The sequence below is a fragment of the Rhinatrema bivittatum genome, chromosome 1 (assembly GCF_901001135.1).
Source record: "Rhinatrema bivittatum chromosome 1, aRhiBiv1.1, whole genome shotgun sequence".
Taxonomy (NCBI): domain Eukaryota; kingdom Metazoa; phylum Chordata; class Amphibia; order Gymnophiona; family Rhinatrematidae; genus Rhinatrema; species Rhinatrema bivittatum.
In genome coordinates, this window is record NC_042615.1 from 817,766,421 (window position 1) to 817,786,603 (window position 20,183).

The 20,183-nt window shown below is 46.2% G+C and overlaps 1 protein-coding gene across 4 annotated transcripts in view; it reads right to left on the reverse strand.

Annotated features, from left to right (window-relative positions):
• The window catches only part of LOC115078780 (oocyte zinc finger protein XlCOF6-like), a 51,904-nt gene extending 33,941 nt beyond the window's left edge, over window positions 1-17,963 (reverse strand). Inside the window, exons 1-2 of one of the 4 annotated variants that reach the window (XM_029581824.1) lie at window positions 17,366-17,963; window positions 15,926-16,071 (exon numbers count right to left, since the gene is read on the reverse strand). In XM_029581824.1, the coding sequence (XP_029437684.1) occupies window positions 15,926-15,971 (46 nt within the window). In that variant the 5' untranslated portion in view covers window positions 15,972-16,071; window positions 17,366-17,963. Of the gene's footprint in view, window positions 1-1,771; window positions 2,678-15,925; window positions 16,072-16,661 lie in introns of those variants that run through there. The other 3 variants (XM_029581817.1, XM_029581808.1, XM_029581798.1) reach the window with 3 other exon arrangements.
• Between the last annotated feature and the right edge of the window lie 2,220 nt (window positions 17,964-20,183).

A 20,183-nucleotide genomic window follows, 5' to 3' on the forward strand; every position in this document is an offset into this window, starting at 1 on the left:
GTGCAAGCCCGTCTAACTCAAAATCCCCTGGCTGGGAATTTGTTTCAATCTGGGGTACCGGAATTCTTAGTTCTTGAAGAACATGAATGATCAAGGGATCTAATTCTTCTTTATGAAATAACCGAAGAATGAGAGGATCGTCCCCTTCAACTGGGTCAGCTGGGTCCGTACCCCCCACCTCCGTACCAGAATCCGGAACGGGTGGGTCCGGTGAAATAGGGTCCGGAGCTATATGCCGTAAAGGTTGAGGAGGAGGAGGAGGAGGGTCTGGATTTGGATCCCCTCCCAAGTTAGTAGAAATTTTGCCACATTTATCTGGGGCAGGAGCACCCTGCTCCCATTCAGCTTCGGCCTCCATATAGGCCTTATGGAGCAAAAGAACAAATTGTGAGGTAAATGGATGAGGTCTTTTTAAAGAACCTCCCTTGGCTCCCATAGGTGGCAAATCTAGAAGCCCCGATAAACCGCGGGGTCTGTGGGGGCTAAGGTCCGGTGGGGACAGCGGTGGGAGGTCCTCTCCCTCCTCCGACGAAACGGCATCGCAATCAGGCCCTTCTAAAATGGCCGCCGAATTTTCCCTCATACCGGCAGAGAGGACTGCCGCGTTTTGCCCGACGCTGCCCGAGCCCCAAGTCGCGGTGAGGGAGAGCTCCCGGCCACGGCTGGCCCCCGCGAGGAGCCCTCACCCCCGGGAAGGCACCGGGAGCAAAGGCCCTCGCGGGAGAGCCGGCGGCCCGGCTCCCCACCTGCAGCACAAACTGACCCTCTGGGCATTTTTTTTTTTTTAAAGAAGAAAAAACAGCGCGAAAAGGGGCCGGGTGACAAGCCACCCCTTCCGGAGACCACAGTGAGTAAGGCAGGCAGAGTAAAAATAAATTACCTCGTTTTTTGTTTGGTTTTTTTTTAGACGTGTATAGCGCTGCTACCGGCAGCTATGAAAAACCTCACAATTCAATTATACAATGGAGCCTGCAGAGGGTGTAGCATACCCATCTGACTAACTTCTCCGAGGAATTAAACTTCTCAGGAGGCGGAGAGGGAGAGTGACCGGCCCACCGATTAATTCTCCCCTCCTCTCACTGGGCAGGGCAGAGAGAAACTCCGGGAAAAGGCTGTAGGGCAGTGCCCTGCCTTGCCTGCTACTGCTCCTATTAACAGTGTTAAACTAGGCCTGTAATTAAATTGATCCAGTCACAGGATTCCTCAGAAAATAACAGTGTTAAACTAGGCCTGTAATTAAATTGATCCAGTCACAGGATTCCTCAGAAAATAACAGTGTTAAACTAGGCCTGTAATTAAATTGATCCAGTCACAGGATTCCTCAGAAAATAACAGTGTTAAACTAGGCCTGTAATTAAACTGATCCAGTCACAGGATTCCTCAGAAAATCGTAAGTCAAACCTGATAGGGAAAACCCCCTCCCAATTTACAGGAGATCAGGACCGCAGGTTATGCTCTCTCATCTGCTGGAGTCAGAGATATACTGAAGGATCGCAGGGGGCGCACCAGGGTATATGAGTGGTGCCTTTTCAGTTTCTCTCTGACTCCATCTGCTGGACGGGAGGCATAACCCAGCAGTCTGGACTGATCCTAGTACGTACAGGGAATTTAAATTAGACAAATAAATAAGAACTGGGGCATGTTTCTGGGGAAAAAAAAGACACACACAAACACCTACACGTGGTAAGTTAGTAATGGGTTAACAAATCTGTTCCTGATGCGTGGAGGGGTTTGCACAGCTCTTACTCACATGGAGAGGGGTTATTCTCACCTTCTTTCCCCTCTGAAGCTATAACATTGCTGCAGGGAGCTGACACCTGAAACGAGAAGCCCATTTTCTTCAGTGCTGCCTGCTTCCATTTCTTTTTACCAGGGCTTCCCAAACCTGGCCTGCCCCGAGACAGCACAGCCAGTCCGCTTTTTAAGAGTCTTCACAAGAAAAACGCACGAGATGAATTTACACATGCCGAGTCTCCAAGTACGCCAACTTGCCTCCTGCATACTCCTTGCGGACATCAGGTTAACCAGATTAGCCGTGGCGTCACTGGCCCAGGTTTGAGGAGCCCTGCATTAAACCCCGTCTGTGGGACCAGTACTTGTCAAGACACCTGGAAGCTTTGGGTGCGACTGGAAGCTGTTAGGATAAAGCCAGCCTCGAACAAAAGCCCAAAGGCAAGAGAGAGTGCGCAGTACTGAATCCCAGGGGTGGGTGGGGAGAGGTGAATCTAGTAACTCCAATCCATCGCGAGATGCAATGCCAGTCCTGGTTTTCTTACAAACTCAAGAGCCAGATGTGCTAAAAGATTTCCCCATTTTGTGTCTATGGGAGAAATGTTTATTACATGGGCCCCGCCTCCATGCTTAATTTAAAGGGGAAGTACCACAAACAGAGCTCCAGGCGTCTCTCCGGAGCACTGTGAGGAACAGGCCGACTCAGAAGAGACAGACAGCTCTGGCCTTTGGACGTCCCCTCCCTCCCATCTCATGCACATGGATGCAGTCACTAGCAGGGCTGGCCCAGCACCGCCACTGGAGATCTCTGCCCCCCTTCCTCCAGTCTGAAATAACTCCTAAGACTGTCAGTCTGCAAGATCTGTAAAGGTCGCAGATACCGACCATGTTTGCCAATCCAGTCTGCTCAACTGAGATGGACTAGCTGACCCCTGCTGAAATTCCCCAGAGGCTCCTACGAGTTGCCCTCCCACCCAGCCCCAGCAAAACTTGCCCTCCCACTTCAAGGCCCAGTACTGCCTATTCAGCCCCATCACAACCCCCCACTGTAACCCCAGGAGCAGAAGTCTGCCTTCCCCCACCCCCAGCAACAGCACAGACACCCATGGAAACTCCCCAGAGGCACCTATTACCCTCTCCCCATCCAGCCCCCCCCCCCCCCACCACCACCACCATCCTGAGCCTCTCCAGCCTCCAGAGATCAGACTCATTCTCTGAGGGCTAGGAGCTCTTCGTATCAAGTGCACACCTACAATATAACCTCTCACCAACTGGGAGATAATCATACATGTGGCACTGTGGCACTCAGTGCAAAAGACTGGACAGTCCCTCTCTCGCTCCTAGACTACTCTCTCTACATCCATCCCTACTCTCAAATTTCTGAGAGTAGGGATGGATGGAGAGAGAGAGAGAGGCACACACACACACACACACAGACTTGCCTGTACACGGTCAGGCAATTGATATAGGCCACCATTATTATAGTGTCTGAGAAGACTCGCATTGCAAACCCTCGCACCTGCAGAATGAAAGAAAGTAATGCCCTGCGAAGCGCTCTCATTTCCAATCCATCAGGACGCTTCCATCGCCGACCACTGACCTTAAGCAACAGCCCTCCCCCGATCCTTGAGGCTGGCATCCATGGTCACCACCACCCAGTCCGGAATCTCCAGTTCCACCCCTCTCTCCCAAACTGGGACGAGAAAGCCACCAGGAGGGACTGGACCTAGAGCATCCCTGACATGGTAAAGAGAGGTGAAAATCTTCTGACAGCAGATTCCATGGGACAAAAGCGCTCTCTAGAGAGGCCGCAGGTGACCCAAAGCCCACAGAACCAATTCCAATGTAGATGCCATAGAACCCAGGACCTGCAAATAATCGCACACCCTGGGCACCAAAAGTCGCAGTAACCGAAGAAGCTGAGCCTGCAACTTTGTCATCCTGTCCGAGTTAAAGGAATACCTTGCCCATGCAGGTATCAAACAGCGCCCCCAGCTAATTCAACAATTGGGATGGAACCAGACTGCTCTTCACTAGATTTAAAACCCAGCCCAGAGACTGCAACATCCTCAGGGCCCGCAGAACCAACTGACGACACTCCAATTCCAACCTCACCCAAATGAGCCAGTCATCCTGAGTGCCATGGTCACCACCACATCACCTTGATGAAAGTCCGTGGCGCCATCGCCAAGCTGAAAGGGAGAGCCCAAAATTGAAAATGCTCTTCTAGCACCATAAACCACAGAAACTTCCTATGATCTGGTCGGATGGGGATGTGCAGATAGGCTTCTGTTAAAATCCAAAAAAGCCAGATGCTTCCCCTTGTGAACTGCAGCTATCACTGCCCGCTACGTTTCCATGCAAAAATGCGTCACCCGAAGCACCGCACTGACCTTCTTCAGATCCAGAAGGTGCTCTCATTTTTTGGAAACGTACCTTCCCCAGCCCTGTTCCTGCAGGGGAACCAGCACTAGCACCTCTAGGCTTCTCAGCCATTGCAATGTATCCCGCACTGCCTCTCATTTGACACGAGATGTACAATGGGTCACTAGGTAGGCTTCTCTTACTGGCCAAGCAAATTCTAAAGCGTAGCCATCTCTTATCACCTCCTCAACCCATTGATCTGAAGTGATCATGGTCCACTCCTCGTAAAAGAGGACCAGTCTCCCCACAATGGCTTCCAAGGAAGAATGGACCAACCTGGCCTCATAGCGAGGCCTTATCTCCTCCGGCCCCTTGACCGGAACGATCCTGGGGAGGTCTACGCGTCCCCTTAAAGGACTGCTGCCTTCCCAATCCTAGGTTTTGCAAGGGATCAGAAGATTCCCTATTGGATCGTTATCTCCTCACAACTCGAATGAGAGCACGAGCCGGGAAACTCTTCTTGCGCCCTTCTTATCCTCGGGCAACTTATTCTCCTTTGATGCTTTCAAATGCTTTATCAACTGTTCCCAGTCCTCCCCAAATAACAGCTGCAACTTGAACCATACATCCTCTGACCAATTACGCACCCACAGGAGCCTCCTTGCTGCCACCGCTGAGACCATATTCCTGGCAGATATCCTTACCAAATCATAAGGCACATCCGCCTCATAGGTCACCCCCACTTCAAGTTTGCCGAGGAGACCGCATCTTTCTCCTGTGCCTCCTGCACCCAGTGCAAACAGGCTTGCTGCATAAGGCTACTGCCGCCCAAAGGCTCAAGGCCTAAACCTCAAACATCCTCTTCAAAAAGATCTCAAACTTTCGGACCCGGGAATCCTTTAACACGACTGACCTTGCCATAGGGGACGGTCATCTTCTCGGGCACCGCTGAGACCGAAGCATCCACCTTCAGGAGAATCAGGAGCTCCAAGGTCTCCCTCTGGCAGAGGATATTGCTTTGGCAAAGAGAAGGGAGTGTTGCAAACAAACACATACAGATGGAACAGCTGCCACAAAGGGACTGTTTTAAATAAGCAATAAATGCCTTCAAAATGTGTACATAGCAATATTTATTGAACAATAAGTCCATATTGCTATGTACACATTTTGAAGGCATTCATTGTAAACAAGAAAACACAGGAAAGTCTCCTGTGACAGAAGACTGGATTTATTGTTCAATAAATATTGCTATGTACACATTTTGAAGGCATTTATTGCTTATTTAAAAAAAATTCCCTTTGTGGCTGTTGTACCATCTGTATGTGTTTGTTTGCAACACTCCCTTCTCTTTGCCATTTATTTCTAGTGTGTTTGCGCATCATTCCACATTTTTTGAGGGGGATATAGCTCTGCCGTTGCCCTGCCTATTTTAAACCCAACCTCTGGAGCATCCCCTCTCCTGGATCACCAGCTTCTTCACCTTCTTGGGTAAAGAAAAAGCCTTTGGCAGACCATGCAGCCCGTCCAGGACGGGATCCACCCCCTCCACTGTCAGACTCTTCCTGCATGACTTAATCCCAAGTTCCTCCAGAACACGTGGGCCGAGCTCATAATTCCTCCTTCTGGAACAATTGGACTACCCTAGGGTCATCTCCTTCCATCACCGGAACCTCCTCTGGGTCAGTCGGACCGTAACACTGCTGCACCTCTCCCGACAGGCTTTTCCCATGGTCCGCAGCTGACGCCATGGTGCACACCGCTCCTGTACTCGTCACTGCACTGCCACCAAGTCTCCCCCTCTCCTTAAGCTATCCTGGACCCAGGGGCTGCCACTGCACCATCTCTGTTGCGTTTTGTGCTGCCCTGGCTCTGCCGCATGGACACCGACTATCTAAGAACATGCCATGCTGGGTCAGACCAAGGGTCCAGCAAGCCCAGCATCCTGTTTCCAACAGAGGCCAAACCAGGCCACAAGGACCTGGCAATTACCCAAACACTAAGAAGATCCCATGCCACTGATGCAATTAATAGCAGTGGCTATTCCCTAAGAATAATTGATTAATAGCCGTTAATGGACTTCTCCTCCAAGAACTTATCCAAACCTTTTTTGAACCCAGCTACACTAACTGCACTAACCACATCCTCTGGCAACAAATTCCAGAGCTTTATTGTGCGTTGAGTGAAAAAGAATTTTCTCCGATTAGTCTTAAATGTGCTACTTGCTAACTTCATGGAATGCCCCCTAGTCCTATTATTCGAAAGTGAAAATAACTGAGTCACATCTACTCGTTCAAGACTTCTCATGATCTTAAAGACCTCTATCATATCCCCCCTCAGCCGTCTCTTCTCCAAGCTGAACAGCCCTAACCTCTTCAGCCTTTCCTCATAGGGGAGCTGTTCCATCCTCTTTATCATTTTGGTCGCCCTTCTCTGTACCTTCTCCATTGCAACTATATCTTTTTTGAGATACGGCGACCAGTGTTTTTTTTGTTTTTAAACAAGATAGTACCACTTCTCCCAAAAACAAATAAATGGATACTTTCCTGTGTCCAGAAAGAAACCAGCATCCGGGAACAGAAGAAAGGACCTCAGAAGGAAAGAGGAAACCAGGACCCCTGGCTTTCAATCCCTCTGGATGCTTCAGGACAAGTCAGATCAGGGTTACCAGCTCCCCCGCTCATCCTGCTCTACCATAGGTTCCTTTGTGGGCCATCCCTAACACCTCAGGGAGCAAATCTTCTCTCAATTCCTTTTTTTCTTTTTCCTTTCTTTTTAAACTCCAGCCTGCAGGTTTACACCTCTACCATCTGCTGGAGACAGAGAAATACTGAGGGACTGCAGGTGGCGCTCTCGGTTATGTAGCAGTGTCTGAAAAGTTTTTATTCTCTGCCTCCATCTGCTGGTAGGGATGCAAAACCCACTTGTCTGGACTGATCTGGGGTACGAACAGGAACTCTCTGCAGATTTATTAACACAGTTAATTACAGTTAGGGTAGCAGCTGTCATACTTTCTTAGTCTGCCTGAGTTTGAAGCCTGAACCTCTCACACCGACAGCTTGGTGATACTATCCCCAAATCCTGGAGCATAAGTAAAACTGAAATAAAAGCACAGAAAAATCCTGCTAGGCTGTCTCTCTAAGAACATTAAAACCGGCCACCAGTAAATGCTGGATTTTGAACGCTCTTGCAGTTTTGGTACAGGATATACACAGCTGTCAGCAGCCACAGGACGGGCTCCAGCCACTTCTCCAGCCAGGTCCTGAGTGGCGACAGCACAGCAGTCAGCGTGGCCAGTTCTGCAGTGCATGTGGCCGCTTGACGTATGCCGAGCAGTCACGCACACCTTAAAGGAATATTAGACAGGAGCCCAGCAAACAGAAGTATTGAGTATAAGAGGCTGGAGCAGAAGACAGGCTAAAAGTAAATACAGAACACTAAGCTAATAGAGGAACCGAACTTAAGTGAAAAGACAATGAGCAAATGAATTTTGTTCCCAAAACTATTTTCAGAATAATTTCTCAACAAATTAATCAGCATTTCCATATGCCCAGAACTAGAAGTCCAGATGCTTGTTAAGTACACAAATAATTAAAGTTTTGATTTGTTCTTTTATTCCTGGTACCATTTTGAAATTGATAAGAAATTCAAGTTAACTTTTTGTGTAAAACTAAAATTCATCAAGCCACAAATTATAGTGGCAGTTGTTTTACTTATGGAAACAGCTTTAAGCAGGATCCATGTCAAACATATAGTTTTCCATGTTTAATCTTAGAAACATAGAAGTGACGGCAGAAGAAGACCAAACCGCCCATCCAGTCTGCTCAGCAAGCTTTCACACCTATTTGTTTTCATACTTATCTGTTACTCTGACCGCTGAGGTCAGGGCCCTTATTGGTAACTTTTTGGTTACAATTCCCTTCCACCCCCACCATCGATGCAGACAGCAGTGCTGGAGCTGCATCTAAGTGAAGTATCCAGCTAATTGGTTTGGGGTAGTAACCGCCATAATAAGCAAGCTACTCCCGTTTGTTTACCCTGCATGTGCAATTCAGCCATTGTTGGTTGTCTGAATAAAAATTCTCTTTACTTAATTCCCTCTGTTGCTGAAGCAGTGAGCTGCACTAGATACTTATTCCAAGTCAAGTATCAGGCTTAATTGATTCGGGGTAGTAGCCACCGTAACAAGCAAGCTACACCCATGCTTATTTGTTTACCCAGACTATGTAATTCATTCCTTGTTTGGTTGATGCTGAATATAAATCATCTTTTCTTCATTCCCCCTGCCATTGAAGGAGAGAGCTATGCTGGATGTGCACTGAAAATGAAGTATCAGACTTATTTGATTTGGGGTAGTAACCGCTGTAACAAGCAAGCTACTCCCCTGCTTTTTTGTGGATGCAAATCCTTTTTTCCACATTTCCTCTTGCCGTTGAAGCATAGAGCAATATTGGAGTCGCATTAACTGTGTGTATATTTATTGAATAAGGATATTAATCTCCAGGTAGTAGCCGTCATTCCCGCAAGCAAGCCACCCCTTGCCTCTTCTCTTCATTCACATCCTCTAGACCAGTGGTTCTCAACCCTGTCCTGGGGACCCCCCCAGCCAGTCGGGTTTTCAGGATATCCACAATTTATTTATTTATTTATTTTTGGGTTTTTTATATACCGATCTTCTTGCATTGGATGCAAATCAAACCGGTTTACAGTGAAACAATTCAGCTTGCCTAAGAGCATTACATGGAACAGAAGAACAAAAGAACATAGAACAATAAGAGTGCATATTAGCATTACATAAAAACGAGAAACTTTTAACCATTTAAACATTAACCTTTGGTAAAATTCTTATGTGAGATGTATGAAAAAGAGCCATCAGTATTAAAACGAAATCAGGCGGATAATAGTCCCGATTGAGAAGTAAAACTGGGAAGGGGGTGTGGGTGGACATAGGTAAGGGAAGATTGGAAGGGCGAGAAGACAAGAAGGTGTAGGATAGGGGAAGATTGGAAGGGAAGATTGGAAGGGCGAGAAGACAAGAAGGTGTAGGATAGGGGAAGATTTAAGGATGAATTAATAACATTTGGAACCAATCAATGTTGATGCGGGTAGTACATTGTGGTCCATCAGGGAAACGCAAGGCTGAATAGCCAAGTTTTCAGTTTTTTCTTGAAAGAAATCTGGCAGGGGTCTTGTCTGAGTTCTGGTGGGAGTGTGTTCCAATGGGTAGGACCTGCAGTGGATAGTGCCCTATTACTTAGCGAGGTTTTGGCTTGAGGGACGAAAAGGGTGCCTTGGTAAGCTTTTCTGATCGGTCTCGTGGATTTGTTGCTGCGTAGCTGAAATGTAAGATCCATTGGGGCTGAGTTGTATAAGGATTTAAGCATAATGGTCAGAGATTTGTATAGAATTCTGTATTTGATCGTAGCCAATGGAGGTTGTAGAGGATAGGTGTGATATGGTCTCTCTTATTAGAGTTAGTCAAGATCCTGGCCGCAGAGTTCTGTAACATCTGTAGAGGCTTAATGGTGGTAGCTGGTAGACCGAGTAACAGAGAGTTACAGTAGTCAATTTTAGTCAGAATGACAGATTGTAGAACCAGGTGGAAATCTTGAGAGTGCAGGAGCGGTTTTAGCTTTTTCAGAACTTGTAATTTAAAGAAGCAATCTTTTGTTGTGTTGTTTACAAATCTTTTAAGGTTGAGCTGATTGTCGAGGAGCACTCCTAGGTCTCTTACAATGAATATATGTATGAGAGAAAATTTGCATACACTGCCTCCATAACATGCAAATTTTCTCTCATGCATATTCATTGTGGATATCCTGAAAACCCGACTGGCTGGGGGGGGGGTCCCCAGGACAGGGTTGAGAACCACTGCTCTAGACTTTATGGATCCACAGTGTTTATCCCACGTCCCTTTGAAATCCTTCACAGTTTTGGTCTTCACCACTTCCTCCGGAAGGGCATTCCAGGCATCCACCACCCTCTCCGTGAAGAAATACTTCCTGACATTGGTTCTGAGTCTTCCTCCCTGGAGTTTTAAATCGTGACCCCTGGTTCTGCTGATTTTTTTGCAACAGAAAAGGTTTGTCATTGTCTTTGGATCATTAAAACATTTCAAGTATCTGAAAGTCTGTATTATATCACCTCTGCTCCTCCTTTCCTCCAGGGTGTACATATTTAGATTCTTCAATCTCTCCTCATAAGTCATTCTATGAAGACCTTCCACCTTTTTGGTTGCCCTTCTTTGGACCGCCTCCATCCTGTCTCTGTCCCTTCGGAGATACGGTCTCCAGAACTGAACACAGTACTCCAGGTGAGGCCTCACCAAGGACCTGTACAAGGGGATAATCACGTCCCTTTTCTTACTCGATATTCCTCTCTCTATGCAGCCCAGCATTCTTCTGGCTTTAGCTATCGCCTTGTCACATTGTTTCGCCGACTTCAGATGATTAGAGACTATCACCCCGAGGTCTCTCTCCTGCTCCGTACATATCAGCCCTACTCCCCCCATCAAATACAGTTCTTTCGGATTTCCACACCCCATGTGCATGACTCTGCACTTCTTGGCATTGAATCTCAGCTGCCATGTCTTTGACCATTCTTCCAGCTTCCTTAAATCCCGTCTCATTCTCTCCACTCCTTCCGGCATGTCCACTCTGTTGAAGATCTTAGTGTCATCTGCAAAAAGACAAACCTTACCTTCTATCCCATCTGCAATGTCACTCACAAAGATATTGAACAGGACCGGTCCCAACACCGATCCCTGCAGCACTCCGCTCAACATCGCTCTCTCTTCAGAGTAAGTTCCATTTACCATCACACATTGTCTTCTGTCCGTCAACCAGTTTGCAATCCAGGTCACCACCTTGGCACTCACTCCTAAGCTTCTTATTTTATTCACCAGTCTCCTGTGTAGGACCGTATCAAAAAAGCCTTGCGGAAATCCAAGTAGATGACATCGAGCGCTCTTCCTTGATCCAATTCCTTCCTTCAAAAAGTCAATCAGATTTGTCTGACAGGATCTTCCCCTGGTGAATCCATGCTGCCTCTGGTCCAGCAATTCTTGCGACTGTAGATAGTTCACTATTCTTTCTTTCAACAGTGATTCCATTACTTTTCCCACCACCGAGGTGAGGCTGACCGGTCTGTAGTTACCAGCCTCTTCTCTGTTCCCACTCTTGTGAAGCGGGACCACCACCGCTCTTCTCCAATCACTCGGCACCACTCCCGTTTCTAGGGATCTATTGAACAGGTCACACAGTGGACCCGCCAGCACATCTCTGAGCTCCCTCCGTATCCTGGGATGAATCTCATCAGGCCCCATGGCTTTGTCCACTTTCAGTTTCCTCAGCTCTTCCCATACATTTTCTACTGTAAATGAAGTTACATCTACTCCATTCCCCTCCAGTTTCTTGTTAACTAGCGACGGTCCTTCTCCAGGGTCCTCTTTAGTGAACACCGAACTGAAGTATTTGTTTAATATTTCTTCCATTTCATCGTCTCTCTCCACACATTGATTCTTTTCATCTTTCAATTTCACTATACCACTTTGGACTTTTCTCCTTTCACTGATGTATCTGAAAAATGTTTTGTCACCTCTCTTTACCTCTTTGGCAATCCTCTATTCCGCTTGACTTTTTGCCATCTTGATTACTTTCTTCGTCTCCCTCAGTACTACCAGATATTCTTTCTTGTGCTCCTCCCTTTGGGATCTTTTATATTTCTTGAATGCTGTTCTTTTAGCCTTTATTTTGTCAGCCACCTCCTTTGAGAACCAGATAGGTTTCATTTTTCTTTTGCTTTTCTTTACTTTTCTAACATATAGATTAGTTGCCTTGGTAACTGCTCCTTTTAGATTGGTCCACTGTTGATCCACATCTCTCTTGTTCTCCCAGCCTTTCAGTTCTTCCTCCAGGTACTTCCCCATGTCATCAAAGTCCGTGTTTTTGAACTGCAAAACTCGGGTCTTTGTGCTTCTTTTCCGTATCCTTTTTGTGATATTAAACCATACCGTATGATGATCACTGCTGCTGAGGTGGGCGCCCACCTGGACATCAGAGACATTATCTCCATTAGTGAGCACTAAGTCGAGTATAGCTCCTTCTCTCGTGGGTTCCATTACCATTTGTTTGAACAAAGCTACTTGCAGGGCAACCACTATTTCTCTACTATTATTAGATTCTGCAGATGGGATTCTCCAGTCTACATCAGGCATATTAAAGTCTCCAACGATCACCACTTCTCCCTTCTTTCCCATCTTTTGGATGTCTTCAATCAGATCTCTGTCCAGTTCTTCCTTTTGGTTTGGAGGCCTGTAAATCACTCCAATAGAAATGGAAGCCCCCATCATCTTTTTTTAGGTTGGCCCATAGTGCTTCTTCATTGCCCCATCTTCCTTGCAGCTCAGATGCTTGGATATTGTTTCTGACATAAAGAGCCACTCCTCCCCCTTTCCTGTCCTCTCTGTCTTTCCTTAACAAGTTATAGCCCGGTATTGCCGTATCCCAGTCATGAGATTCCGTAAACCACGTTTCCGTGACAGCAACAACGTCCAAGTCCGCCTCCACCATTAGGGCTTGCAATCTGGGATTTTATTGCCCAAACTACGAGCATTTGTGCTCATAGCTTTCTTCGTTCAGGTTACTGCTGTTCCTGGACTCCTTTTGTGTCCTCTTTATTTGAGTTTTGTTATCCACTTTTCCCTTTGTGCAAGGGGAAAGATTAGTGCCTCTGATTGAGTCATCCATCTCAGTGAGCTTTGTTCTTTGGTTTCTGATCTGGAATTTCTGTATGCATTGGGTTTCTTCTCTCTTTTCAGATAACACTTCAATCTTTTTCTCAAGAACGTCTTCAGTATTTAGTACAGAGAAGGAATTTTGTGCTTGTTGCACTTGATACAGTGTGTGTCTCTGCATCACAGGTCTGATTCTACCAGAGCCCACTGTAGTACTGTTTTTTTGAGTTCCTTAATGCCCTATGCGAGTGGGGGGGGGGGGGGGTAGAGTTGTGGGATGCACAGCTGTCAATAATGGGTGTCTGTGGGTCACAGGACTTATCCTTCCTGAGCCCACAGTAAATCTCTTTTTCCTTGACTTTTGGTTATTCTGTGGTAATGGGTAATTAATTCCTGAATAATGAAAAGTAGCTGGGACTTTCTTTATTGAAGCTAATTCAGCTTTAACTTCAGCCAGTTCCTTTTCCAAGGTAGAGAGTTGTGAACAAATGGGGCAAGCCTTAAGTTTCCATATGATTACCTTCAATATAAAGGCTCCACAACAGTTGCATTGTATAGTCCTCATTTTTTTTTGTAAATTTGATGGATAACACTTAAGGAATTACCAGCCTATAAAGGTGAGAAATTATGTATGCAGGTAGATTATATCAGAAACAAAGCCCCAGGGGTGGGAGGGAGTCAAACAGTTACCCTTGGTAAAGGTTGCTCTCAGGACCCTGTATCTGCTATTGCATTTGACAATAGCCTCCCACAAAGATCGATACTCTTAAGGCCGCGGTAGAAACAGTGCGGCAGTGCCGGGCGCACCCGCGGTTGCCGCACGCACAGTGCAGCTCGCATACCGCTCGATCCCGTATGCAAATAGCTTGCAAATGCAAGCTGCGTCTAGGAAGCGTCCGTGAAGCGTTAGGCCCGCGCAACCCATTTTAATGTATAGAGCGCCTATACAGTGTCCTGGGTGCTCGGGCCTAACGCTTCACGGCCACGCTGGTATCTGTCATTTCAAATGGCATTTGAAATGACAGGTACCAGGAAGTGGACAGTTCTCCGATGCTTGGCAAACTTTCCCCCAGCCCCCGCTCGGTCTCCGGTGCAGCCCCAGTCCTGTCCCCTCCTCCCGAAGCAAAAAAAAAAACCGAAAAAGTAGCAAGAGAGCGAGGGGAGAGACGGGCAATCCTAGGTTCGGGCCTGCTAGTCCCTTCTCCTCTCCTCCCGAAGCAGGGCGCGAAAAGCAGCCTTGCTCTGGGAGGAGGGGGGGGCAGTTTAAAGCGACGAAGCGACTTACTTTTGCAGCCCCCCCCCCTCCGGACATCGGCGACGACCGCGGCTCCAGCCTCCAGCTGTCAGACAGACGCATCGCACGTGGGAAAGCGGCCCCTATGCGTGCAATTGGCTGCTCAAGACGTGACGTCACGACGTTTGGCGTCACGGCATGTGACGTCACGTCTTGAGCAGCCAATTGCACACATAGGGGCCGCTTTCCCACGTGCGATGCGTCTGTCTGACAGCTGGAGGCAGGAGCCGCGGTCGTCGCCGATGTCCGGAGGGGGGGACTGCAAAAGTAAGTCGCTTCGTCGCTTTAAACTGCCCCCCCCCTCCTCCCAGAGCAAGGCTGCTTTTCGCGCCCTGCTTCAGGAGGAGAGAACAAGGGACTGGCAGGCCCGAGCGTAGGATTGCCCGTCTCTCCCCTCGCTCTCTTGCTACTTTTTTTTTGGGTTTTTTGTTTTTTTTTGCTTCAGGAGGAGGGGACAGGACTGGGGCTGCACCGGAGACCGGATGCAGCCAGGGCAGGTGAGCGGGGGCTGGGGGAAAGTTTGCCGTCTACCCTTATCCCTGCCTCTAACGCTGGGGTAAGGGTAGGCGGTAAGTTAGCAGGGTAAACGCGGGGCAAAACGGCAGGGTAAAAAAGCGATAGTCGGGGCGCGCGTTACTGTATGGGAGGGAATAGCTAATTCGCTCGTTTACATTTAATATACATGCCGCGTGCGGAAGCGGTTACCCGGGGATTTTAAGAGGCGGAAGGGATGAGTTAAAGGGGATTGTGTATCGCGGGAAGGGCTAACGCGGCCGGAAAGTGAGTAGAAGGCGAGTTAGGAGCAGGGTAACCGCGGCCCCACTTTACTGTATCGATCTGACAGATTGGCTTACTATGTTAAACTTTCTTATGTAGCTGGACACAAGAAGCTTTAGTATCTCCTGTGTTCTGGCTGAGCAAGCCCTCAAATGATCTAATTGCCCCCCTGCTGGTTCTGTGAGTCTGCTGCCCAAGCTGCTTACAGCAAGGCTGATTCAGTAATGCTTTCAGTTTTGCTTTAAAACTCACATCAATTTTTGGCCCCAATGTTTATATCTAGACAAGCAGTGATTTTTTATAACAGCTATATGTAGTTAAAGATAGAGATTAAAGTGTAGAGTAATTATAGAGACAGGAGTATCTCAACAGGAATTTCTTTTTTTGTTTGTTTTTTTTTTGTCTTGAAATAATTAACCCACAGCAAAATTAATATACAATCTCAATAACTAAAAGCAGAGAGAGAGTGAGAAATATGAAGTACAGACAGCAATATATTCTATCACAAAAGCACTCTGAAATTAGAAATTAAAATATTCCTTATCTGTTAGCTGGATGCTTGAACAGATGCTTGAATAGAATCTTTACAATGTAACATCTTATACTATGACACATTTTTTTTTTTTTATAACTTTGTATGCCAGAAAACTTTATAAGTAAAACACAACACAGCCTATGACCCATTTTATATAAATGTATTTTATGTCCATTTTTTGCAAAATTGTTTTTGATTTAATTTTGTGCATCAGACTTCATAATGGTTCAAGCAAAATATTTAAGAAACATATGCATGCAATATATTGCTACTCAAATATAATCATTTATTAATTCCCAATTTTCACATTCCTTCCTGAGGGTTTTTTCCCGTCTATTCAACATTCAGGGAAAATTTACATCTCAACACGTCATGAAAAACATCAGGCATGGGTCAGGGCTGAGCTTTCAAGCACACATCACAGAATAGATAAGGACATTAGTGTTTATCAGGTTGCCCATTCCCTCACCTATTGCAACTCTGCAGACCCTACCTGGATACACAACAGTCTGCTGAATGTTTCTCACCCGCTCAGCCATTGCCAGGAAGGTTTTATTGCCTCAGACACCAATTTGGATACAAGATGCAGAAAACCTACAAGCGATGATACAGCAGCGGCCACCTCCCCTTCGCAGAAGTCTAGTCAGAAAGTTAACAGAGGGTCAGTGGCTGTTTACCATTCAGCATTTATTTCTGCTCCCTGCTTTATTTCACCCTGCCCCAGAGCCAGCATACAGAGAGGAAGATGGACGATTGATCTCCTCTCTGGGGGGAGATGGTTGATCTATTCCTGATTTTCTTCCTGAACATACATGGATATGCAGTCCCTGCTTCTCCTGAGGAAATGAGAACTACAAATATGCATACAGCGAGGTAAAACCAGAACTGGATTTACCTGATTGGTTTATCTGGGGTAGGTACTAACCGTGATCCCGGAAAAACAAGTCAAGGAAAAGAAATTCCAAACTATGTAACACTAACGATTTTTATTCGTCTGTTAATGTAAAATAAATTGTCACTCCCTCCCTGTAAGGAATGAGGTAAGCGAGAATAAGGTAAAAGTAAAATAATATGTTTATTGATATACAATCTTAACAATTCTAAGCATTAAGATATACAGTTCTAAGCATAAAAATATTGCTAAGCATAAAAATATACAGTTCTAAGCATAAAAATATTGCTAAGCATATACATCTGTATCCGTGCACTGCATTTCGGCCAATACTCACAACACCCTTTTCATCCACCTGACTGAGAGAGAGCCCACCACAGGCAAAAGGGGTCCCGTCACTTTGTACGTCTACAAAGGACACGCATCACTTTGCATGCCAGCAAAGTAAAAGCAAGTTTCTCGCTCTCCCCTTTTTTCAGCCATAGCTGTTTGCCTTTTATAGCCTAATGTAAACAAGTGTGCATGCCAAACTAGACTGTGTGTATGTGGGGCAGGATTACTCACTAGCCTAGCAACAGCCCCAGTCTAAACTATGCATGCCAGACTCAAGGATGGATGGTCAGGTCTCTGGGCCAAATGTCAGTGCTGCAGCTGATTCTGCAGTTTCCCTTACACTCCCCCAAACAAACTAAGAGACAGTCAAGATGTAGATGCTTGACGCGCATTAAGGAGTTCATGAACTCACGGCTCCTGGCTGTACTTTTTATCCTGTGCATTTAAGGATCTGTAGACTCCTGCTCTTTCAAGAGAAGGTGCAAATAAAATAAAAATCCATAAATTAGGTGCAGCAGATCGGAACTAGCTCGGACTGACCCGGGTCCAACAGATTAAATTCCTGCTCGATCGCTGCCGGTGAACAGCCCTACCCTGGGTGCAAGTCATTCCCACCCCCTCTCTAGAGCCTCTGAGCAGCGGTCATGGCCCCACTCCTGCTTCACACTCACGAGATGTGGGGGGGGGAGGGGGGGAACCTCTGCTGACCTCGGAGATTCATTCACCGACCCCCCTCAGCGGCGATCTCTCAACACACCCTCCCTCTCGCTAGGAGCAAGCGGACTCTCTCTACGCCGCTCCTCCTCTGTCTCTATGGTTGCAATAAGACTCTCTGTCATACCTGTCCTCCTCTCTGTGGTAATGAGGAGGATCTATCCCCGGTCTCTCGTGTGATTGGAGGACTCTTCCCTGCCCCTGCTGTAACGTCTCTATGGTAAGAAGCGTGGACAGTGTGCAGGTCTGTCTCTATGATGAGGGGGAGGAGCCTCTTCCCCCTTCTCCTCTTACGCCATTGTGATTGAGGGGGGACGATGTCGTGGTTCCCTGGCTTGTTTTATTATATCAGTAAACTTAAGTGAAATACAGTAACCAGGAGGCCTGCATCATTGCTAAAAATACAAATGAGGAGCCGAGCAGTGTCGTAACTGCTTTTGCCTCCTCTCTCCCACCGCCTGCCTTTTTTTTTTCTTTTATATCATTTAGTATATTGCTTTCATAGCACATGTAAAATTATCCTGCCAATAAAGTTATCTAAATCTGAAATTCTCAAATGCACACTGAGTGGTTACCAGGAGCCACAAAATAGTGCAGGGGTTGCCAACCTTTCATGCACCAAGAGCCAAGAAATTGGAATGTGATCAAAGAGCCTACTAACATTGTCTAGAGACAAGAGCAGGGTTGCCAGGTTTTCATGAAAGAAAACGCTACTTTCCAAAAAAAAACCAAAAAACAAGCCCAAAACACATGAGATTAAAACTACTTTTATTAGAAGACATTTATACAAAACACTTAAAAATACTTTTGTGAGTGTAATGGAGGAAATACAGTGGCTGTGTGAGCAAAGGCTCAGAAACATTGCTTTTTCAGTGGGCAAGACAGGGGCAGAGCTGAATCCTTTTTCTCTTTATTTTATTTTCTTTGTTTCTTATAAAATAGAGTTAATATAGAGAAACTGCAAATTGCTAGAAACTGGCTTAGCTGCATGCAAGCAACTTACAAGAGAAACCCAGCAACACCCCCTCCCCCTTTCCTTACTTGGCAACAATAATGCATAAGAAGAAATTAGAAACCCCAATCTGCTGAGAGTAGCACATATAGTACAGACAGGGGAAGGGAGCATGTGAATAAGGGATTGTCGGAGAGAGAGGAATGTTGCAAGCAGAGATAAGACTACCCCTCCCCATACCTGGCTTTAGCAAGATCTTTTGCATAGAAAAGCGCAACTTAGAAACTGCAGGTAGACAAAGGCATCATGAACAGTATCTTATTGGGCAAGGGAATTTGCACATACACAAGGGAAAAGGATGGGGAGAGAGGGGGCTTGCATAAGCAAGAAAAATGTATAAAATTAACTGCTTGAGCCCATGGGGGTGTGCCTACCTCTGTATGACACCCGTACTTGCAAGTCTGTGAAATAAAAAAAAACACCTTACACTGTTTCACTAAACTTGGGTTCACTTTCTTTCCTTCCAAGAAGGATTTGTTTGTTTGTTTCAATAGTATTTAAACCCCCCCCCTAAAATGTCCATCAGATTTTTGTGGATTACATGACATTGCACAGAGAGTTCCTGACAGTGTGCACTAAACTCACAATTCATTATTCAGTAATGGCTTCTATCTAATCACCCTTCCATGCAGGCCCGGTGTATGGTTGACTGGTGCACCACCACTCCAGTCTCAGCCACTGAACTCTGTAGCTCCTTCAAAGTGAAAAAAAAACCCCACAATGACCCCTTACACTCAGTCCCCCATCCCCCCAGCACATCTGATCCCACACACTCATTCCCCCCCAGCACATGCCTGGCCCCCACACACTCATCCCTCCAGATACCTCTTCTTTTTTATTGTTGCCAGTTAAATGTTTCAAAATCTTCCTTGGTCATCAGATGCTGTTGCTTGCCGTCAGTGCCGGTCTGCCCACGTGCTCCGCTGACGGTAGACAGGCCTCATCGGCAGCAGCAGCCAATCAAAAGGACAGCTGGGCTCAAGTCCCACCCACCAAGCCCAAAAAACCAAGACTGACAGAAAAAAAGGCCCAATAATAAGGAACCCGCGAAGTGGAAAAAAAAAAATCGCTAGAAAAAAAGCCCAAACTTGCAGGAAATAAGTAAGGTTGGCACCACTGGACAAGAGGTATTGGTGGGGTAGGGGGAGTATCCGCTTCCTACAGTATCTCTCCCTCTCTCAGTCTGCCCACCCTGCCTCTACTGGTTTCTCTCTCAATCCCATCCTCGCAACGTAATCAGCTTTGACATAATCACTGGAGGGAGGACATTAAGTAAAACTACTACAGTAGCATATAACTTTAAAAAGGGAGACTGATAGAATGAAGAAATTAAAAGGAGCTGTTACAAGGGTTAAAATTTGCATAAGAATATAAGATATGCCATACTGGGTCAGACCAAGGGTCCATCAAGTCCAGTATCCTGTTTCCAACAGTGGCCAATCCAAGTCACAAGTACCTGGCAAGTACTCAAACATTAAATAAATCTCAAACTACTATTGCTTATTAATTAATAGCAGTTTATGGATTTTTTCCCTAGGAACTTATCCAAACCTTTTTTAAACCCAGTTACACTAACTGCTGTAACCACATCCTCTGGCAATGAATTCCAGAGCTTAACTGTACGCTGAGTGAAAAATAATTTTCTTTGATTTGTTTTAAATGAGCTATTTGCTGACTTCATGGATTGCCCCCTAGTTCTTCTATTATCAGAGAGAGTAAATAACCAATTTACATTAACTTGTTCAAGTCCTTTCATGATTTTGTAGACCTCTATCATATCCCCCTTTAGTCGTCTCCTCC